The sequence below is a fragment of the Leguminivora glycinivorella genome, chromosome Z (genome assembly GCF_023078275.1).
Source record: "Leguminivora glycinivorella isolate SPB_JAAS2020 chromosome Z, LegGlyc_1.1, whole genome shotgun sequence".
In the NCBI taxonomy this organism is placed as follows: Eukaryota; Metazoa; Arthropoda; class Insecta; order Lepidoptera; family Tortricidae; genus Leguminivora; species Leguminivora glycinivorella.
Genome location: NC_062998.1, coordinates 46,881,585 through 46,906,615, shown reverse-complemented (window position 1 = coordinate 46,906,615; position 25,031 = coordinate 46,881,585). Strand labels below are relative to the sequence as shown.

Here is a 25,031-nt window from a genome sequence, read left to right as displayed (position 1 = left end):
TCCTACGGACGTGGCGCAAAATCGACCCCCACCCACGGGAAGAAAGGAGGTGGTGAAATTCTTAACCCGTCACCACACAGGCAATATTCATAAAACCGGCTTAGTGAATATTAATATATTATTTAAAATGGTAAGCAAAAAATATTCTTAAACCTGGAATACCCGGCGTATACGATAGGTAAATAATCAAGAATAATTGTCAATTTAGTGAAAAGTGACGATGTCACAGCAGAGCCTACGTGCGTTCTCATGAAAAGGTTAATACCCCCTCACACGCGCCGACACGCGATCACGTGAATTTCACAGAAATGGGTCGAATACTCGCATCTACTGCAATGCTAGAATTTAAACTAGGGATTCAGTTGACTGTTTGAATCCGCTATAAATCATAGCAGCAATATAAACAAGTATAAAATTTAAATCTAAAACGTGTATGCAAGTAGGTACGTTTTTTGCGTATAAAAATAGGACGCCCTACTTTTCAGAAGTTTATTGAAGATATGGGTGAACTCTTATCGAGATCGGAACAACAAATGAATTCATCAAATTCGGGTTAACTCGTGGTCCTGACCTGATGCCATCGCCACGCCAAGGTCTGATCTGATCACAAACGTACAAAAAGTATAATAATTATATCCCTTTTTTAGAATACTACAAAAAACATACATTTTAATCTACTCATTTAAGATAAATAATATAAGTATGTTAGGGTAGATACTACACAAGTTATGATTTACGGTTAACTCATATATATGTATTGGTGCCTATCAGTTATCATACAACACAAAAAACATGTCAAAATAATTTCTAAACATTTGTAATTGTATAAATTCCTATTAGAAAAGACTACAAAGACATACCTAACATAGAAACGTGCGATAAAGCGTCTTTGTCTTTCACTAAAGTTTAAGTAAGGTTTTACCTGTATTGATAATATCAGTCGTTAATTTCAGCCTTGTTCTGTCACTCAAAGCAACACGCTGTTAGATCGCATGTCATACTTTACATTAAAAATGTAATAATATGTGCAGTCTATAAGGCATGAAACTGAACACCAACGACAATTGCGTCGTACCATTTATTTCTTTAAATAGGGACTTGCCCTATAACGGAGCAGACAGTTTCTAATAATTAATTCATGATATCGACGTGGCGTCTGATTGACGCTGAATAGCGTTAATTACAAAGTAGTACAACAACCACAGAACCACACGTTTAGCGGTTTACAAGTCAACAATAGTGTTGAGGGCCTATTACGAACAACAAAGTTCGGAATATACGATCTTCTTCGTTTTACTACTCTTAAGCCGTAATAAAAATTCAAACTCACAGAGATATTGGTTTGAAATGTACGAATGCGTACGACGTTAGAGAACTGTCCAGTGTCCATTTCAAATGCTAAATCTTTTATCAAACATAAAAGTTATCTCCGATTTATCGGTCTTGCAGCAGTTAAATGTAAAATAATGGATCTACGAGAGTTGCTCTAAATATGTTGAGAAACTTTTGTCACCCATATTTTTTGACTGTAGATATACATGTATGATGTTTGGGAACAGACTCCATAAATTCACAGGATGGTGAAAATAATTGGAATTCATGTAAAATTATAAACTACATGCTCCAGTCCAGCACTGATTTCGACTGGAATAGATACGAACGGGGCATAAAAAAGGCACTTCAATTCCATAAAAACGCACATGTGCCATTACAAAGTTCATGGCAAGCAGTCAGCCGTTAAAACAAATTCTCGAACTTGTGTTACCAATAGCTCGTTGAACGCTAAATTTAGCTGAACTGAGCTGAACTCTTTGATTAAATAATTGTTTGGCGTCGGGGTGACATTGATACCTGTAACTATTTGCTGGTGACTAATAGCAGCTGAACTAATGGAAACTTCGAGACCACTTTGAAGAAAACATTTCTATTCTAGTCATTTGTATTGCATAAATACCGGCTGTTGTTTAAACCAATTGCTTAGCTACGTAATAAGTAGGTAACAGATTTAGGGCGAAAATACGCAACGGCTATTAAAACTGAAATAAGGTCAGTACTCAGTACTAACTTGTGCGGCAATAAGCAGCGGCAACTCGTAATAAAACATAGCTAGAACATTTGAGCCCTTAAAGCATGTTAAGGAGCAGGAAAATTAGGGAGTTACTTCGGTTATTATAATACCCTGCGTCATGCTCCTGCGAACTACTTATCGGGAATCAATGCAAAGTTAAAATGGTCATTATCATACATCAGCGTATTACGATTGCAGTAAGAGATTACGAATACTCAATTAATCAGGTTTAATGTATATCGACCATGTACATAACGAATCTAGCAGGGCTAGTATGATTGGCACGAGATCATGTCGCCTCGAGGTACTAGAATCTACTCGTCCTTGCGTCATTAATACAATTAGAGTGTGATATATATCGCGGCGAGATACTGTCACACCAATCAAATGCGAACCCTGCAGATTATACAATTAATCAATTATCACAATCAGAATATGCTTCCCATACCCATTCAGGGTTTATGACATGACACAATGCAACGCTTCAGTACTACGAGTAGGAGCCATTTTCCGCTTCATTTACCTTCTACGCGCTACGGCGTAGCATATATGTCTACAGGCAGAGACACAAAAGAGTTATGTGTAAGTTATTAAACGAAAATATCGGCGGACGATCGAAAAATCCGGCAGATAGTGACATTAAAACTATCAGATATACAGGATTAGGTATCCACCTCCTCTTCTTCTTCGAGGTAATAGGAACCCCAGAGAAATAGGAACCTCGCGATTCACATAGCACATTCAATGCCAGTCAGCCGATTATCGGGTTCTCTGTTCATATGCGTTTTTCGCTACATATCCATTTTCGCAAATTATGGGCTACGCTCGTAGGGCGTAGCAAGCGTTGGCACTGAATGCGTTAGTGAGCGAGAAACTGAATTATACATTTCACACATGTATAGGAATGTCGTGAATGTCAATCATGATTTTCTGGATCCTACGATCAGCCCCGACATTGTACCTGTATATTATTGAATTTGTAATTCACACATGGTCGACATTATCAGCGCTGTAGCCTTACCTCGAGTTTAACAGTGACACATTTGCTACCGTAACATAATTTCTATATGAGGCGTCATCCATATATTACGTCACAGTGTAAGGGGGGGGGGGTCATACTAAATGTACAAAAAAGCGTGACATAGGGGGGGGGGGGGGTCCAAAAACCTGAAATTTGGTGTGACGTAATATGTGGATGATCCCTGACTAGCTGGCACTAATACATAACACTACTACTTATATACGATATAATAGTACGGTTTAGAGGCAAAGGAAGTTAAAGTTCACAAGCAAGGGAAACATCAGAACTCGTTGTAAGGCTTAGTACAATTTTTTACTGAGACTACTTACAAACGAAAAAATCATACGTGCATAAGTCTCGGCGCAATATTACATAATAAATATCTATATAATGCTTTGGTGAGTTTATTGTACTTACCCGAGCAGGGCGGCCTCTTCAGCATTGGTGGTGGGCATTTTCTCCTCCTTGACTTCTTCCTTCGTGAGGATATTCACTCTGAAATAGTGCATTGTACGATAGCTTACTCGATGTATGCATGAGGTGACTCCACACTACGTTCATTACTTACGAAACTTCAAATTGTGAGGGCCTCAGTAGCCTTACTAGAGTCAGGCCAAGATAAGATACGCTCGCCGGTGATACTGTTATTTTGAACGTCAAACTTTGATGAAATTATGGCGTTTAACCCTTGCAGAGGCAGGGCTATAAAAATCGTTGCAAACTTATCTTGGGCTGTCTCTACCGAGTATGACATTGATATTTTCGCTAGCGTGTTTTATCTTCTATGCATCTTGCTCGTACCTGACGTGTAAGAGATGAATTGAAAGTTATGCACATGTTAGCGAATATTCCAGTGTCAAACTAGAGGTAAGTAAGGCGATCGATAGTTCATTAGTTCAATATTTCTACTTCTGTTTTACAAAAAGAAAACATTAGGTAATCATCTCTATCAAGTATAGTCATAATCGATTATTTAGTAAGATAGCTCAAAGACAAGTGATATTCTGTTTTATTACTATAATAGTGAACACACATCTAAACAAAACCTTTTTTTATGTTTTTAATTATCTAGGTGTTACGTAAGTTCTGAATAACACTTGATGACAGTAAAACCTTTACCGACAAGCTTTATATGCATTTAAAAATCAGTATCGAGATCTCTCAGTTTATAGAATTAGTACTAAGGTTCTACAATCATCAAGATAAATAAAGGTAATCCATAATTTTCAACTATGATGATACTTCAATCAATGTTTTTCAACATTCCATGGATCAAATGGACCTACGAATGTATATGATGCCATAATTAGAATGGTTAGGGAGTCAGTAAAATTGGGATCCCGAAAAATGTAAAAGTATAAATATGTATGTCGGCAGCCGATCATAATTAAATCGTAAAGTTCCTGTGCCATGTTTTGACGGTAGGCACATTAAATTGATTTGCACGTTTCGAGATATGCCCAGAATTTTGATAATTACTCGTGTGTAACATATAGGAATTCCAATTATACCTAGGAACTCGCTAACCAAACTAATGTATTTACTAAATACTATGACGCACTCATTTTTACGGAACCAGTACCAGTGTTACCTACGTACTTCTGTTTTGTACATGAAAATGACCCAACTAATATGCTTTAAAACAGACGTATGAGAACAAAGGGCTTTGCTCACAGATTTCAGAGTAAATTTGTAACATATTTTACCAGTCAGTACAATCGCCGTCATAAAGAAGTGATGATTTAAGTACCCTGTCGCTTTTAATCGTTTGACAATTTCGTACGACATTTCAAACAAGACGTTAATATGACAAGGTATAGAAATCATCACTTATTTATGTTATGCCGGTAACTGTACAATATACCGGAGCACAGATTGTACCTAACTATCGTTTTGACGTCGAAACGTTTAGGCCAATTACTATTGTCAGCAGGTTGTAAGCAATATTATTACCCACTTATTGTTATTATATTACTTAGTTACATAAGAAATCTATGAGCGAGGCCGTTTGTTTAACCTTGGAGGTATAGCGTTCATTGCGTACAAAATAGAAATATACACCCTGTTTTTATTGAATTCCGTTAACTATAAGGGAAGATTCCTTAGTTCAAATACAATCAATTTCTCTACGAAACTAGCCTAACTCTTACGAATATCGAATTATTAAAAAAAAATTAATTACTGAACACGTGTGTGGCATCCCTTACCACTTCTAATGTTATTTGTTTTGACATGTGCCGTCAAACACTTGGAAATGACTTTAATGTTATGATTAAGGTCCTCTCACACTTAATTAGTCCATTTATTATGTACCTATGGAAAGGAAAAAAAATATTTTTTTCGAATTTAACAAAAAGCGATTATACAGAGTGGCTCCTGATGATGAACCCAACTGCGTGTCGAATTTAACGGAAAACAAAAAAAACACGGTGTAGATGGTTATCCATTACTTGTCATTATATTTCTATGCGTGACGTTAGTCAAAGGTATAAATGATAACACTACTAAATTTTGGATGTAAATAAGCTAGGAGAAATAAATAAAGCCCGAGCCCTCGTCTTCAGCGTAACCTTGAAAAGTCTAACTTATTTTTAGAACGTTTTAGTTACTTAGCATAGCCGTGCGTAGGGACATAAATAACACTAATCGTTATAGTCGGTAATTTGTATTTCTATTTTAGAATATTATTTAGGTCTTTGAAATTTATTAATAAAGGAAATTACTTTGTTGAAGTAATTCTAGATTTAAAATGACGCAAAAAAATAATGAATTGGTATTATGCGGAAAATGACTTTATAGAATTCTATTCAAGGATGCGAACGGGATACATTTATTAGGCACTGGTCCCACCGCGAGCTAGTAAACTATGAGCTATCGGCTATAAAAACGAACAAAAGATAATCACTCCCGCATAAATAAAAGAGACACGGCGATGTTTATAGTTACTCGCCCAGGAGGTATAACTTCCAGTGATGTAAGATCACCGACGTTTTGCTAAGATACAGATATACAAGTAGCTTTCTCAGTGCATTACCTATAATTGTAGTCTAATCCCTATATTATACAGACACTAATGGCGACTGTGCCCTACTGTGCAATCATATACACCCTTGACACTGCTTGCCTTTAGTTCGCACAATCAATAAATCGAACACACGCTATACGACCAAGTTCATGAAAAGCAGACGGCACCATTAATAATGAAGTTATTTTGTGTATTTATTACTAAATTATTCATTATTTGAAAAACGAACAGCTGTGTAGAGTGAATTTGAAGGCCAATTTTGTTATATTACAAAAGAAAACTAATAGTCATTAACACAATAGACACAACTTTTACGTTTGGTTATTAACCATTTTTTATATATGAGAAATTATCAAGGATTTAGGAAAACGCTTAAATAATTTCATGAATAACTTTAGCTCACTCCTTTGGACCCCCTCAATACCTATATAATATAATATATACCCCTATAAAGATATCGAGGTGTATTGACTTATTTATAGAATGTAGAATGTATAGTTGTAGATTGTAGTTCTTAATATTGTTCCAAATTTAAGCTATCTACTTCAACCGGTCGTTGAGTAAAACGCATTTAACTAATTTGCAAGACCTAAGCAAGGATTATTTATATGTATTGAACCTAAGCTTGTATACCGTCTCCTGAAACGCAAACGAAGTTTTCTACGGTACACTAAAAAAGCTGTACAAATTGGACAGCAGGAGTAAGTGACACCAAAAGTATTGTTTGTGGTACTTATGTACCTGTCTTCCTATCCAAGACGCCAATCGTTTATTGAAGCGCTAACGCGAGCGTAAATAATATACCTATTTTTTCTTTGGTTGTCATATCGGATAGTTTGTCGCTAGCTAGTCCCACTGGATCGTCAGTATATTGTTCTACTTCGCGTTTCTATTTAAGAATTTAGTTTTTCTTTGTTTATTGTAAGTACTTTGATAATATTTTCAGTACAGATGTTGTTTTTTTTTACGTACTAGTGCGAGAAGTGGTTCATTATATGCCAGGTCGAAACTTCGGAGGCTCATCAGTACTGAAAAACGTCGTACAATACAATTCGTAACTCGTGTCGATTTAAAACACTCCCTTCGGTCGTGTTTTAATTTATCGCCACTCATTTCGAACTTCCTTTTTTACGCACTTGTATCGTAATGTACTATTTCTTTGTGTATATGTATATATTTTTGTATCATTTAACGTCAATACTAATCCATACTAATTATAAATGGGAAAGTGTGTGTGTCTGTTTGTTTGTCCGTCTTTCACGGCAAAACGGAGCGACGAATTGACGTGATTTTTTAAGTGGAGATAGTTGAAGAGATGGAAAGTGACATAGGCTATATTTTGTCTCTTTCTAACGCGAGCGAAGCCGCGGGCAAAAGCTAGTATGTTAATAATTTAATTTGTTACAAGAAATAATTTTATATATGTATTTTATAACAATACACAGAACACAGAACCAACCTTTGTTTTGTTTCCTTTGTTTCATTTACGTAATACACACTATCCTCCACACAGGTTCTTGAATATACAGCAATTACCACATATTTGTATGAAAAGAACTGTCATTATTGGTGATGCCATCTATGTAGATACAAGTATATGCCTACAAAATAGTTCCCTCAAACCAGAGTGATGACAAGTGTTGATAAAGACTCAAGTCTTTTATTTGTCCTTTCATAAAGTAGGATTTAAAACAAATTTTCATTTTTAGACAGTTGGACACTCAATCCTTTTTAGAAAGTAGTGCATTTTTAGTTTAAAAAGCATTTGTCTTTTAGTAAGACTCAAAGATGAGATACACCAAATTAACAGCTTGTTACTAACAATAGATATATTTGAGGTTGGAGTACTATTGAGTTACACTAAAAAAGACTCAGTAAAGAAATGTATTTTAACATGTTAGAAGGTCCAGAAACATTATAGTCAGACTGTACTAGACATCTTCCAGACCAAAGTCGTCAAAACAAATAAGAATTCTTAGTATAGACTGAAAAGACTTGAGTCCCTGCCAAGACCAATGATGACTGGAGTCATACATAATCATTCGCACTTGCAAGTTATGTGACCCCAGGCATGAGCATAGTTTGCAGATGCTACAATGTATGATCCAAACGGTTGAAGCTGTGCCCATGCATGTAAGTTATAGGGAACACTCCTGGTACCAAGTTTGTGAGATGCAAACTGATAAAAGTATAGTTCCAAGGCTATATTTGTATGTATAGGAAACTGATACGAGGAGCACTTCCTATTCAGTACCTAAACCTGCCGTGCATCATGCATGTAGCTACATACTCACTCCGCTTCTTCATTATTGACAAACTGATTGAATAATATCTCTTTAAAATTTAATCTCTTCTTGGCCTTAGACATCTTTAGGACTTTCTTTATTCTACCGTCCTTAATGTTAGGCACGGTGGTGCCTTTGTAGACGGGGTCCAGCGACGAGTAAGAACCCTCACTCAGCAGACCGCGAGGCATGCTACATACACCCAAAAGAAAACATAAGCCTTAAAATGGTGAAGCAAAGAAAAAACATGCTAAGCCCATGCCGGTTGTGCTGGTGCCCGGTTAGTGAAGGAATTAGATAGTAAAATTACGTTTAACTTGCAAGTCCTTGGTCAACTATGTTAAACTTATTACAGACAATACATAATTGTTTGAATTTAATAATTCTATAGGACTTACAAGTCTAAGATAATTAATTGCACAAAGGATTAGGAATGTAAGTCAACTTATAGTATAAATCTAAAAATTAATGAAAGTAACAAGTCCACTGACTAATATTAAAAGGGCAAGGGCTCCTTATTTTAAACATAACATTCAATCATCTGTTGAAAAAGTTATAAAACAACACAAATGACACTCAAACACCAATTGGACCATTCACTTGATAAACACTATCACTAGATCCTTAAAAAAAATATTAAAATAACAAGAAAACATTTGCCATCACATACTTTCGCTTAAACTTTGCCACAGAAACCAGATAGGTTAGTCTTAACATGTGAAACAGCTGACGTGCGAATATCTTATATTTAAATTTCGAAGCTAGGCCTTACCTGGAACTGTTGGAACGTTGGTGTTGTTGAAGGCTGGAAAGTTGTTTTGCCGCCGCCGAGGTCCGGGCCGCGCTCTAGTCACTCGACACTGTCTCCGATCAGTGCTAACGACTAAATAGTACCTGCCTGAGCGTACTTCTGTTCATGGAACAGCGGCTGATGGCTCACTTCGCGGCGTACTGAAAGCGCATGCGTGCTTTATTACGTCAATTTTTCAATCTAGAACCCGGGAAGTGGTTACTTAAAACGTAAATGGCAAGTTGTACAATGATAATGTACGTTAAATAGAGAATTTCGTAATCTAAGTACTGCAGCGCTGAGGCAAGACACGCTTTTCATACATAGTTTATTAAATAAGTGTTTTATGCGTAACTAGTTTCAAATAATAACGTTGCAAGAATTAAATGCTAGAAAAGTGTAGTGCGTTTCAATATAAATCAAATACTTACAGTGGAGAGCCACCCTACTGCACTTTAATTACACTAAACCAGCACATTGAACAAAACAAAAACACTCAGCAAGTAGCTACAAAACAAATAACGATCTATTTTCAGATCGAATCAAAACTTTTCTTTCAGAACCATAAACATTAGCAACTGTGAGTGTTTTTTGTTTAACAGAGACTAGTTAGACGTAACAATGACAGGCTGACAGCTACCGTATGGCAACATTACAAGCAATAGACAAAGTAGAATAAAAATCCAAGACATGTCTTGAATGTATTCATCCTTTTTTGATAAAATTTAATATTGAAATTGTTTTCCACGGGAAATAAATATATTATAATTACATTCTTCTAAAGACAAGAATGTAATAAAATTATAGTCACCTTGTTTAATAACGCCACCTGTTATGATTTGCATGAAACCCCAGAGATGGCTCTGCCTGGCCGCCGGAATCCGTTGTCATCTTTTGCATCAAGGGAGTATTTGAATAGTACTACGACATAAGGATAGAGGACGCCAGTAACAGGAACAGACGAGTAGATTCTAAAACATTAATTTAACATTTTGATTACTTTACTTACTACTAGACTAGAGTCCCACTGAAAACCAGCGTTGCACTAAAATTTACTCGTAAGTACATCGGATTTACTATTTCCTTTGACTGAAAACACCGTGCTGCAGGGGTACCTATTTACCTCAAAGCATAAAATACTCATCATCATCCTTCTTTTTTTTTGTTTCGGAGGGGAAAAATGCATTACGCATACCATACCACTCGGGTGCGGGGAAGGACCCGAGTGGTTATGTGGGTTGTTAAGGGCTAATGAGACCCCAAGTCTACCCACTAAACAACCCCCCATCTGCCGCCATTGTTCTGTAACGGTGGGCTGCAGGTACGCTCGCGCTTTACATCTACAGCACCACCAGAACCAGTCCGCTTTGAAGAGTACCACCTCCGGAGGCCCTTGATAGCCTTGTGCACAAGTGGACCGTATCCAGTACCTACGGTCGACCTCTCAGGGACCGCAATGGATGGCAGGCGTCCCCGTGCCTGTCATCCTGCGATCAACCTACGGAGGCAGGCGGCGGTCGTGTGCGACCTGTCTGCGTTGAGCACGCTTGCGGCGCCGTTGGTCGGCCATTGGGGCGATCTCTCTAGCGCGTTCCGCCATTTCCTTCTGCTGCATGACCTCTTCGCGGAAGATTTGTATCGCTTGCAAAGATCTTTGACTGTCAACCATGGACTTAACCACCGCTGGCAGCGACAGGCCCCACTATATCATCATCCTCCTTGCGTTATCCCGGCATTCGCCACGGCTCATGGGAGCCTGGGGTCCGCTTTGACAACTAATCCCAAGATTTGGCGTAGGCACTAGTTTTTACGAAAGCGACCGCCATCTGACCTTATTGGAATTAGTCCGGTTTCCTCACCATGTTTTTCTTCACCGAAATGCGACTGGCAAATATCAAATGACATTTCGCACATAAGTTCCGAAAAACTCATTGGTACGAGCCGGAGTTCGAACCTAAAATACTATCGTATTAAAATATTATTTCATATATCTAGGCCGGGATTCAGGCACACCAAAAAGGAGATGGCGGCATTCTACCCAAAATGGTGTCAAAATGCCGACAACAGGGTCGGGTGGAGAAAGCGAGGGGAGGCCTTTGCCCAGCAGTGGGATACAAAAGAGGCTAGTTAAAAAAAAACTATGCTATTTACCTACTGACTATTGTCGAAAACCGAACGATAACTTTAGTTTATGAATTATGGTATCCAGGGCCGGATTAAGGGTAGAGCGAGTGGAGCGGCCGCTCTAGGCGCCGAATGGTAAGGGGGGCGCCGAAATCGTCATTACGTGGGCGCACACATAGTCTAAATTGGCGAGAGGAGCCGGGATCGAATTTTGTTTAGCTGTTTAAAGTCTAGATTTGTGATTCTGATTATCTGAAAAGTTGCACCACAATGCCAAAATGTACAACATTCATAAGGTGGGAGCTGTTGCTAGGGCGCCGTGAAAGATGATTCTAATAGCTCTTGACGAACCACGTTGTTGCGACGCCGAGCGACAAAGTTACGATGCTATCCAAATGACATGACCGACAATCCAAAGCGGAGTCCCTCTTAAAGCCAGAGGCGCAAAACGTCTCAGAGGGGCGCAATTTTGTATGAATCAAAGGAGCGTAAGCGTGATGATGAACGAACTTCTAATCACTAGGAAACCGAAGGGCACATGGCAAACCACCGATACCCATTATGGCATCCCGACGCTGACTACCGAGTTACTGTGGCCTAATTAATTCTTAGTGTTATCTTATACTATTAAACGAGCAATTCTTGTATATTTATTTATTTATTTATATATACCGACGATCTCGGAAACCGCTCTAACGATTTCGCTGAAATTTGTTATGTGGGGGTTTTCGGGGGTGAAAGATCGATTTATCGTAGCCTTAGATCCCGGAAAATTTTCGAGTTTTCGTGAGTTTTTCTTTCGCGTTTGTAAACGTAAAATATATGGTCCTTAATTTCACCGCGCGCGCATCGATTCCGCTTAGCTCAGTCGTACGAGGTCGGTCTAATGTACGCAGATAGATCGTAGGTGTCAGGGTTTCGAATCCCGGCCAGAAATTAAGTTTTTGTTTTTTGTCTTTTTTTTGTTTTTGTAGTTATAAGAGTTTTTTTTTTATCTAAAGACGTGATATATTAAAATAGAACCGAGCGAAGCTCGGTCGCCCAGATATTAAAAATTAAACCGATCATGAGATAAAAGGCCTAGAAGTCGGGAACGTAAGCACATTGAAGTCTAAATTCCCCAAAATATGCCAAAGGTCGAACAACATGAGAGCTTAATTAACCTATTTAATTCCAAGCTCTGCAGTTTTGCAGTTGAAGTCGAACATCTCGATTTTTCAATGTTTGTCCAAGTTGGCCTTTGCCGTGATTTGCTTTTGTCTCCCATGTTTTGCCTTGGCTCTGAAATGAAGCTTAATTCCGACTGTTACCCCACTTACCCCTGCATGTGGACTTATGTCGGGCTTATTTAGACCCCCCCCCCCCCCCCCCCCCCCATCAATAATAGGAAAAAATTTCGCGCTCGCTTCGCTCGCGTTAATATAATAATTTTTATTAATTCAATGTTTGTGAGGTGTCAGATGGACAAAGCGAATCTATAACGATGGCGTTTTGGATTCGGACCCCAAAAAAGTTTAAACAAGGGGGCGCCAAAACTGTATCTCGCTCTACCCTGATCGAGTGCGCGGGCCGGCGCTGATGGTATCTACTGCAGTGATTTGTTGGCTTTGTGTAGCGTGCTCAAACCAGACGAAGGTATGCAGAACGAAAGCGAGTTAATGAGGATATATTTGACATGATTGAATTATTGTTGAGCATTAGAGTGATAAATAATAATAATAAAACAGCTCAGTGTAGGGAAAATATATACATTGGTTACAGAATAAGTATAATAGAATAAAATATCATATCATGAAACGATAGGTAGAGTAGATAAATCAGTTAAACTTATAGGTACGAACCTACCAGCGTATAACTATCAATTGTTTGGTACTTTATGAAAACCGAAGACAAGATCTTTGGGATCATCCACATATTACGTCACACCAAATTTCAGGTTTTTGGACCCCTCCCCCCCCTATGTCACGCTTTTTTCTTTTTTGTATCCCTTTAACAGGGATTGTCACATTTAGTATGACCCCCCCCCCCCCCCCCCCCTTACACTGTGAGGTAATATATGGATGACGCCTATATTATCTTTCAGCATTCCTAAGGCCGATAGTCCACTTTCATATTATTATGTTTGTCATAGAAATATGATCATAGGCGACATGCCGTCCTTTTTCTTCACGTTGGAGAAAAAGGGAGGCATACAGACCTAAGTATGATCTGACTATCGGCCTAAAACTGAATAGGTAAGTGTATGCATGATTCTAAACAACGATGTAGAGTCCGATTTGGAATCGATAGATGACATAGAAAAGATTTGTGAATTTAGATATTTTGTTTTTAAGTATATAGTTTTAATGTAGTAATTACTAATACCAAGGATTATTTATATAGGATTTACAATCTTCATACTAAGAATCGTACTTCTTATTAAATACCTACTATCATAACTACACTGATGATGCCTACTATTTTTTTTTTTCAAAATGTGTATTGACGTGATATCATGATATTAAAATAAATAAATATTTCATTTTGTTCTTATAAAAAAGCGAGTAAATAGAATCAACTTGCGCAAACATATTTGGGATTCACCTACTTTTATCAATTTTAAAGCAGTTAATTTGACTTTATTCAAAGTCAAAATATGATTTTGGCCACTTCCAGGTTGCGAAACAGCGCCATCTAGTTTTAAGCCTAAAAGGCCCATACATTTCAGGGGTACGCTTTTTTGTATGAGCTTTGTCAGTCCCGTATTAAATCGTACTTGCTAATGCTGACGAAAATGTTAGAGGATCGATTTTCATGTAAAAATCGTCAGATTAAGGAAATACCGTAATAACAGATGTAAGTACTTTTACTTTGAAATTCTGTTCTCGTGTAAGTGACTTGTATGTCTTTTATGAGAATAAATATCTTTAAACCTAAGTATAGCATTTATTTGGACTAACTCATCTCAACGAAACTACCCACGAACCAAGGCCTCCACATATTAGACTGCTAAAAGTGGGTAAAGGAAGCTGAAAGGAAACACGGAGCAGCAAGTTAGCAAGATTTCACTCGACATTATCCTAATCAGTGTGCGGTGCGTAGCCCTCAGAGCGTAGCCGAATGCACAAACGCTCACGAAGCGCTCACGATAATATCTCTTTCGTAGCTATCTATCTCTATCGCTCTTGCGTATTGGCGCGACAGAGCCAGACTACCTTTCTGCGGCGTTTCGGTTGCGTTTCGCGTCGCAGAAATGCCATTCGACTAAGGGGCCTGAAGCGCTCGAGTAACTCTAAAAATTCCCTTTTGGACTCCCAAACTGGACAAAGTGGTGCGGTTGGCGCACTGGGAAGATACGTGACATCTCTCTCTATCTCGCCAATACGGAAAAGCGATGGAGCTAGCTACGATAGCGATATTGACGTCGGCTAGGTACTCAGGTGCCTAAGTAGTCGAAATAGCATTAATCAATTTTTCATAGTCATTAATATGCAAACTAATGCAACGTATCATCGCGATCAGTCTGTGTTTTTAAATCCGTATTAATAAATTGCCCTCAATTCGCCTGGCGCAAAAATCAGACTACTTATTCATGACGAAACACTTTTTATTATTGTCGATAATAGTCTAATTTTCAAAGGATATAACTTGATTTTCGTTAATGATGTGCAACAATAATAGTTTTTGTTTTACAAGGGGGCAAAGTAGTTGTTTAACCGCACGTGCCAATATTGATACCAGAGCAAGCGAAAGATTCCAATATTGAACCGCGAGCGTAGCGAGTGGTTCAAAAAGTGGAATCTTGAGCGTTGCGAGGGTATCAAGGCGCGAAGGTTAAACAAACTTTGTCACCGAGTGAAACACAAAATTTTTCACCACACCAACACGAACAAAATACTGACTATAAAACATCAAAATAAATGAAATCCGTCAATTTATTTAATATTTATGATTCAAAATCATCATTTATAGGTAAAATCTAGCAGCCAGATTAAGACATCGAGTTAAAATTTGTATGAAATTACTTTGCCCCCCTGTGGATAAATAGCAATTTTGCTATCTGTTTTCGAATAGCAAAGAAAGCCTTTACCAGTTGGTGTGGTGAAAAATTGCTTATTCATTAAATTCTGCATAGGATGAGGGAAAGGGAATTACTGCACCCTTTTAAACATATAACTCGGACAGAGCCACACGAACACAATAGGTATATTGTGTATAAGTTATAGGATAGGTAAGCATGATATTCGCTGAGTATAACGTAAAATCTACATTCTTAAAATTCGTTTAGCTCGTCGCAAACGCAAAGTCGTATAATTTATCCTTTAGAGAAGTCAAGACGTTTAACATCAGGTATTATTATAGTTATCTTAGGTAACGAATTGTTCAATGAGGTTTGCTTTTGTAATGAGTGTGTGATGTCTTTCGTTATCCACCATTGTATTCACTATTAGTTTTCAATATACTTACAATCCATAGATGGGTACCACAGCGCCCCCACTACAGTTAACACCACAAGAGCCGTTCCCCCCACTAGTATAAATCGCCGCCGCACAGTTCGGCACATGTTCAACCTTTACATCCCCAATCACCGGCAAAGACTCGTCGACGACGAAACTCATATTATCCATGGTTTAAAAAAAACTAGTCGAATCCGAATTTCAAAATCTGACTACAGCAACCGGCGACGAAGCTGTTCTGAAATGGACTGAGTTGAGAATAAAATCGAGGAATGGTATTTTATTGTTATGCTTACATTGATTAAGGCAGTGAAGCGGAAAAATGCATTTGTTCCTTTTATACGGAATGAGAATAGGCTTAATACGAAATTGTACTACCTAAGTACTTAAAAACACATTACGCACATATTTACCCATATGACATGATTACTTACCATGTTTCAAAGTTGCATGGAGAAGAATGAATTCATTGATAAATTCGCCATGGACTTATCCAGCTCACTGTAAAATATAGGTATACAGGTAACTGAATACTTCGGTACTTATATTTTGTTTTTGTTTGTTTTTCTGTCGCTTAGGTATATGTAATAAGGTAACGGACCCAATCATGGACAGTTTAAGAAAAAAATACGCCTGTTTTTGATATTTCACTGATAAATGTAAAAATTTTACCACTAAGCGTGTTAAATCTTGAATGCCCTATCCTTCTTTTACATTTCAAGCGTATTGCAAAATAGATACTCCTATTGGTTTCCTCATAGCTAAGAAATTAAAACTAGGTGTTTTTTCTCCAATTATGGACGGCAGTTCTCCAGTAATGGATCCCCCATTATGGACAGTGAAATAAGCTTAAAATTTTACTTTTAAAGCCAACTGATACTCAATAAGACAATTTTATAGACCATAAATAAAATTAGTTTGGGTTATTTTTACATAGGATTGTTTCTTGTAAATTTTGGTTTTGTAAATTGTTTCTTTGTCCATCATAGCAGCAGTTTTTCGGTTCCAGTAATGGACACTCGCAAAATAACGCTATTTCTTTATATCTTTGGAGCAACAAACTAGTATGTTTTATACCTTATCTCATGCTTAATACAGTAAGTAAAACTCATTCAAGTTAACTCTGAGTATTATTTTTTTATTATTTTATACATAAACTCAACTCTCTTAACAACATTACTAAGAAGTCGGCTTGATATTTTATTCAGTAAACAGGTGAATTTTATCTTGTCGCCAAATCCTTCCAAGCTTTATTTGACGTTCATATGCGCATTGTAATATGCCTACTTGAAAAATAAATATTTCATTTTCATTTTCCTTCAGAAATAACAGATTAACTGAAACTTCAAAATGAAACAGCTCTACAACTCTAGTTTATGGTACATTGTCGTCAGTTTTTAGAAACTCATTTTAGATACTTAAGCCGTTTTCACATTATCCGATCCGATATCGGATGTCGGACCGACATCCTACATCCGATAAACGCTTCCGATAGTGTCGGATGTCGGTCCGATAAAACGCATTGTTCCAAATCAATGAAGTATGATTTTGTGTCAAAAAATATTTAAAAAATGTTATATATTTAATAATTATAAGCACTATATCCTAAATATTATATTGTAAAATTAAAATAACGAGCATAAAAAATACTCACGGTGCCAGGCAAAATAAATAATTTTACATTCAACTATATCTACAAAAAGATGAAAAAACTAGTATCCGCAATTCGGACCGATGCATTACAACCTTTTTTAGGGTTCCGTAGTCAACTAGGAACCCTTGTAGTTTCGCCATGTCTGTCTGTCCGAAAAAGTGTTTTATTAGGGTACCCCCCCCGCCCTCCCTACATGTAAAGTGGGGGCTGATTTTTTTTTCATTCCAAACCCCAACGTGTGATATATTGTTGGATAGGTATTTAAAAATGAATAAGGGTTTACTAAGATCGTTTTTTGATAATATTAATATTTTCGGAAATAATCGCTCCTAAAGGAAAAAAACATGCGTCCCCCCCTCTAACTTTTGAACCATTTGTTTAAAAAATATAAAAAAAATCACAAACGTAGAACTTTATAAAGACTTTCTAGGAAAATTGTTTTGAACTTGATAGGTTCAGTAGTTTTTGAGAAAAATACGGAAAACTACGGAACCCTACACTGAGCGTGGCCCGACACGCTCTTGGCCGGTTTTTATTCAATGGAAATTGTCAACTAATTTGAATTTCGATCATTAGCAGCTGTTTAATAGACGCCATTTTTGTCACGCACGCTACTACAAACGTACATATACATACATTATATACGCACACAAACAAATATTATCGGCCGACAACTGACGGGGGGTCCGGCATGCCAAAAAATGTCGGAAGCGTCCTGCCGATATTGGCAGTTCCATGGTGCCTCGGACAAAAACTGTTGTAGGAGAGTGCCATCGGCATTAAATCCGCAATTTTTGCGTTTTATATCGTTTTTAGGGTTCCGTAGTCAACTAGGAACCCTTATAGTTTCGCCATGTCTGTCTGTCCGTCCGTCCGTCCGTCCGTCCGTCCGTCCGTCCGCGGATAATCTCAGTAACCGTTAGCACTAGAAAGCTGAAATTTGGTACCAATATGTATATCAGTCACGCCGACAAAGTACAAAAATAAAAAATGGAAAAAAATGTTTTATTAGGGTACCCCCCCTACATGTAAAGTGGGGGCTGAAATTTTTTTTCATTCCAACCCTAACGTGTGATATATTGTTGGATAGGTATTTAAAAATGAATAAGGGTTTACTAAGATCGTTTTTTGATAATATTTATATTTTCGGAAATAATCGCTCCTAAAGGAAAAAAAAGTGCGTCCCCCCCCTCTAACTTTTGAACCATATGTTTAAAAAATATGAAAAAAATCACAAAAGTAGAACATTATAAATACTTTCTAGGAAAATTGTTTTGAACTTGATCGGTTCAGTAGTTTTTGAGAAAAATACGGAAAACTACGGAACCCTACACTGAGCGTGGCCCGACACGCTCTTGGCCGGTTTTTAGTAATAATGATCTATTAAATACATAAATGAAGACCTGGAAGCGCATAAATCTTACATTTTACATCCTTCCTACATCCGATATCGGATCGGATAATGTGAAAACGGCCTTATTTTTAAGGATTTGTGTTTTTTTGTCCATAATGGCATCACCGTCCATTATAGGGTATTTTACATTACTTAGTATGTTGAGCATGGATGGACGTTATTTGCAGATAAGATATTCTATCCAGAAAATAATAAAAATAAAATACACTCAAATCTTTAATATATCGTTCAAGTTAAAGGCGGTTCCTCTGTTTTAGTTTCCTGCTTCCGTGACCGTAGGGGATCCGTACTAAGCTCGATTTTCACCGACGTGTTAACCAGATGAAAATAATATTTTATAAAATAGAATAAGTTTATGAACATGTCTTACTAATGGCAACCTCAATAAAAATGGTCAAGAATATTTTTTTTTAATTTTTGAAAAATTTATATTTTTAACTAATTTCGCCGACGTGTTTACCAAATGAAACAAACTCCAGTAGAAAGTGTACTCTATACACATTATGCAGCACCTCAGTTGCCTACCTTTTTTTGGTCCCTAAGACCTGGCAGCCGCTGTCAAACAGGTAAGTTGATGGTATTAGTTGCACCCTTTTGTTATCCAATCCAGGCTAATCTTAAAATGAGGCCAACTTAATTACAAATAAAGTAGTATAAGGTTGCCTGAGAAAAATTGGTCATAAATCCTAGTTGCCAGGCTTTTAAGTTGAAAAATTCGGAGCGAGCAAAAGTCAAGACAGAGAGAGGTCGCTACTCAACGTGATAGATACGAACAACTAACATGTAAACCAAGCTAAAATAAGCTTGGTGAAATGTATCTTACAACACACAATCGATTTTAAGAGCTAATGACACAAAATTCTTCTTTAGAAAGGAGTCCATTTGACATAATCCAAAGTCCATACTATTGCTAAGATAGTTGATATTTACATAGATTTGCCATCCTTTTCGAACTACTTGTAAGTGCGATTGGGACGCACCGATGCGATGAAGATTATAAATCCAACTAGGGACACTTGCACCAACGAAAATAGAGGATGAACCCGAGGATCAACCCACCATTTTATTACGGACCTCGACAGATGACAGCCCACTAACCCTGAGTTAAGTGGTTGGTGCAAGTGGGCCCAACGCCGGTGTGTTACGCCCGCAAGTTCCAGGAATTGACTATTCGTGTTTCTATGTAATTCAACGTGCACTCTCTCACAATTAGTGGGTGCGTGGTATCCTTTTCTATCATCACGATGAGTAAGTACGCGCAACTTCTCTTTGTCTTGGATTTTTGCTCGCTCCGAATTTTTCAACTTAAAAGCCTGCATGGCAACTAGGATTTATGACCAAATTTTCTCAGGCAACCTTATTCTACTTTATTTGTTATTAAGTTGGCCTCATTTTAAGACTAGCCCGGATTGGTTAACAAAAGGGTACAACTACTACCATCAACTTACCTGTTTGACAGCGGCTGCCAGGTCTTAGGGACCAAAAAAAGCTAGGCAACTGAGGTGCTGCATAATGTGTATAGAGTACACTTCGGCGTGTGCGTGTGGATTGAGTGAGCACCTTCCGAAAATAAAAAAAAATATGCTGATCATTTAGTAAAAGTTCTAAAACAATTGTAAAACGAATCTCTGAATTTGTAAAAAGATAAATCAAAAGATACAGTCATTAACATGTGCTCACTCAATTCTCACAAACTACCAACGAAAACAGTGAATGTATTCATTTAACATATAATATTTATATACTAACATTTAGTAAAAAGTATGCCAACCTACCTCTATAAATTTTAGATCACCTAGTTACGTATTTAATTTTTTACAAATAGTTTCTTATGCTCACTCAATCCTCACACTTTTGAAAAGCCGAATTTTGATGAAAAACATAAGATTAATTGATAGCCTTTAAAACAGTCGAATTTATTATACTAGATATCATTAATAGTGTACTATAAAATTATTAACACAATCATTTTAAAATACAAAAACAGCTTTCTGCGTAGAATGCGATAATAGTTATTTGTTATACAAGGGGGCAAAGTTGTATTTTAACGCCGAGTGTGGAATTGAAAAACGAGCAAGTGAAAGGATTCTATAGTTGAACCACGAGCGAAGCGAGTGGTTCGAGAATAGAATCCTGAACTTGCGAGTTTTTTAAAACACGAGAAGTAAAATACATTTGCACCCGAGTGTAACACAAAACTTTTCCCCTCACAATAGCGAGGAAACTACAACGCAAAAAATGCGTTTATCACTGCTTCCAGTAGTTCCACAGGTGGTAAATCATCTTTATTACTAGATTCACCTACTTTTATCAGTTTTAAAGCAGTTAATTTGACTTTATTCAAGGTCAAATTACTTTATCCACTAGTGGATAAAATGCGTTTTTACCCGCTGGTATTAAAGGACAAAACACGTGTTTCCGAGCTAGTGAGGGGAAAAAAAATTTTAAAGCTTTTCTACAAGAAAGCAAGTATCTTGAACTGTTTTCATTTAGCTTTGGTAGGCTTGTTATTTTTAACTGTATCTAAAACACAAACTACAGAACGGATTTTCATGCGGTTTTCACCAATGAATATAATGATTCTTAGGAAAGGTTTTGGTATATAATTTGTTGAGATCTTGTTTGAATTGGTTGAAATACGTCAATTTTTGTTAATCAAGGCGGACAAAATTCTGCTGGCTGAGAGCTTTAATCGAAAACGCTGCCCAAACTGTTCGAGCTATATTAAAACAATGTATGGCGAAATTGTGTATCTTTCATAGACATACAAAAAAGTCCGTAATAGCATACGTTTATCTTTTCAGGATAAATTACTATAATCATTTTTATGATAACCCCGTGCGCAGCCGGGGCGGACCGCTAGTATATGTTTACAGTGTATACATTTTAGATAGATGCCTTCAATGTAGTGTATGTCATACTTGTGTAAATTAGGTTTTAATATAAATGCAATATTGGAGTAATCCACGGAAAAGAAGCTCTAGTTATAGGCTCTAGGTATTGCGGTCGCCATAGTAAGACATGTTCAGAGAATTATTTTATTTAATAAAATATTATTTTCACCTGATTAACACGTTGGTGAAGATCGACCTTAGTACGAATCTTAGACATGGATTTTGCTCCGAATTTTTCAACTTAAAAGTCTGGCAACTAGGATTTATGACCAATTTTTCTCAGGCAACCTTATACTACTTTATTTGTTATTAAGTTGGCCTTATTTTAAAACTAGCCCGGATTGGTACATAAAAGGGTGCAACGACTACCATCAACTTACCTATTTGACAGCGGCTGCCAGGTCTTAGGGACCAAAATAATTATTAAGAAAAAAAAACCGCCTTCCTTTGGGGTTCTGGTGATAAATACTTTCAAATGTTGGATTATGTTATTAATTCGTCTGTATATTTTTTAATGTTTGTTATTCGATATCTCCGTCATTTCTGAACCAATTTTGAAATCTGGATGATTCTGAAGTACTTACAGATGAGAATGATTATCAGAACGGAACTCTAACCAGGGGCGGCTCACTCTTCATCAGCAGTTCTACTGCACCAAATGTCACTGTTCTGGACGTAAGTGCATGCTGTTCTTATAAAAATACCAAAGTCACTATAAGTGTGCCGTTTAGATTTGAGGAGTTCCGTTCTGATTATCATCAGCAATTCCACTGCACCAAATATCACTGTACTGGACGTAAGTGCATGCTGTTCTTATAAAAATACCATAGTCACTATAAGTGTGCCGTTCAGATTTGAGGAGTTCCATTCTGACCATCATCAGGAGTTCCACTGCACCAAATGTCACTGTTCCGTACGTAAATGCATGCTGTTCCTTTAAAAACACAAAAATCATCATATGTATGCCTTTCAGATTTGAGGAGTTCCCTCGATTTCTCCAGGATCCCATCATGAGAACTGGGTTCTGAGAAAAATGGGACCAATTTGTATGCACATACATACAATAAAAAAAAATTTAAATCGGTCTAGTAACGACGGAGATATCGAGGAACAAACATTAAAAAAAATAAAAAAAAATAACATACAGACGACTTGATAACCCCTTCCTTTGAGATTTGGAAGGCGGTTAAAAAGGTAGGCAACTGAGGTGCTGCATAATGTGTATAGAGTCACACCTCGGACACTGGCGGTCAAATATATGAAATAGGCGCGTTCCTAGCACACAGTCTAAGCTCGTGTAGGTGAACGCGTACTATGCTTGTATGAGTGACATTATGACAGGTCGACTGTTTGCGTTTTTGACAGGCGGTAACTGTGAGGTACCCGAGAGGGGGTGGGCGGCACTTTCAGCGGGGAGCGGGAGTGGCCATACTGTACGATAGTACTCTTTATTATACTGTGATAGAGTACACTTTCTACTGGAGTTTGTTTCATTTGGTAAACACGTCGGCGAAATTAGTTAAAAATATTAATTTTTCAAAGATTTTTAAAAAATATTCTTGACCACTTTTATTGAGGTTGCCATGTTCAGAAACTTATTTTATTTAATAAAATATTATTTTCATCTGGTTAACACGTCGGTGAAGACTGAAGATCGAGCTTAAGTACGGATCTTAGACTAATAGTAACCTGACCGCAACGTCGTCGGGAAAATGATTAAATTAAGATATATACTACATATATCGAGTTCGATATGTACGCAAATTTAAATATGAATTTTGTACTTATTCTTTACTTTTATACAGCTTAAATATAATACTCAATAATAACAAAGTAATTCTATAATAAGCAAGACTAAGAAGAAGCTAAGCAAGAAATATTTAAAGTATTAGAAAATAAGAACAAAATATAGAATTTAACAAACCGTTTATACAGTAAGTACAAAATCTTCCAGCACTTTGTTAAAAATCTACTATAACAAAGTGCTGGAAGATTTTTTACCTACGTAGGTGTTTACCACTTGACTTTAAGATTTGACTAAACTATGTTCATCTCTCAACTATTTCTAGTTTACCTACGTTTCCTATATAGTTACTCATACTCGTTGACGCTACGAATCTCAATTCATTGTACCGTCAGCAACTTGACTAGGGTTGTAAATAGAAAAAAAACCAAATGTTTTTTTTTTTCAGAATTGTGAAAAAAAACATGAAAAAAAACCGAGCACCATGGTTTTTTTTCTAAATGGTTTTTTTCAGATGAACAAATAATACGACAATAACGGTTTTTCGTGAGTTGTAACGTATAACAATAACGTACATTTTAATTCAATTAACATTCAGTATACAAACGTTTATTAGGGAATCCCCGATGCTGCGTGTAGCGTGGAGAGGCGGTGGTGTTGCCAACAGTAAATAGTGATAACTACCAACTACAAATTTCGTAAAACTTACTTTTATAAGACCAGAAATTAAAGTTATTTGATTAAATTCGTTTAATAGTTAACATTAAGTCTAAAAAACCGTATAAAAGTATTAACTACTTTGCAATTTTTGAGATTTCGTACTTTATAAAAAAAACATACTCCAGAAAAAAAACTGTTTTTTTTCACGGTTTTTTTTTCATGTTTTTTTTCAAGCCAGAAAAAAAAACCGTTTTTTTGCAACCCTAAACTTGACACGATTTCAATCCTGTTTTTATTTAAATCGGATAAGTCATAATGGGACTTATAAATAATTAACGAGTCTTATATTCAACACATTTTGTTATGCAGCCTGTACAGGACAAAAGTAGGTCCAAATGGTTCATGTTAATTAGGATTACTTAATTTTGAATTTTGCTTTACTTTATTTTGTTTAGGTAGTACATATATATACATAAGTATATGTATGTATGTAGGCGTAAGCGTAGCTGTTTGTCTCCTTATATTTCAAACTATTACATAATATCCGTTAAATAATGAGCGTCTTCTACTGCACCTAAATGCATAGTCTGTGAGACGTCTGATGTCCATAAGTAATCACTAAGTTCTAAAATAGGTTTCCTAAGTCTGTCTGACCGCAGGCAGGTCAGTAGCGAGAAATACCGCGACCAACGTCTGACAAGTCTAATTAGAAGTCATTTTGCGAATAGCATTTTATAGGATATACAGGGAAATATTTAATTTTTGTAATATGGACTAGCAAGTTATTGTGTTGTGCTTGCCCGACAGATCACAGTGAAATGCGTGTAAGTACGTACAAATGATATATAGGAGAGTATTTGAATGTTAGTTTGCATGAAAAAAATACATATATATTGATGTCTAACAAAATAATCAA

At 36.8% G+C, this 25,031-nt stretch overlaps 1 protein-coding gene across 3 annotated transcripts in view; it reads right to left on the bottom strand.

The window, feature by feature from the left end:
• The window catches only part of LOC125240890 (protein NDRG3), a 112,330-nt gene extending 102,556 nt beyond the window's left edge, over positions 1 to 9,774 (bottom strand). For 2 of the 3 annotated variants that reach the window (XM_048149043.1, XM_048149044.1), the window contains exons 1-4: positions 9,621 to 9,774; positions 9,172 to 9,350; positions 8,409 to 8,591; positions 3,507 to 3,584 (exon numbers count right to left, since the gene is read on the bottom strand). In XM_048149043.1, coding sequence (XP_048005000.1) covers positions 3,507 to 3,584; positions 8,409 to 8,590 — 260 coding nt within the window. In that variant the 5' untranslated portion in view covers position 8,591; positions 9,172 to 9,350; positions 9,621 to 9,774. The remainder of the gene's footprint in view (positions 1 to 3,506; positions 3,585 to 8,408; positions 8,592 to 9,171; positions 9,351 to 9,620) is intronic. The other variant, XM_048149045.1, reaches the window with a different exon arrangement.
• Positions 9,775 to 25,031: the final 15,257 nt, after the last annotated feature.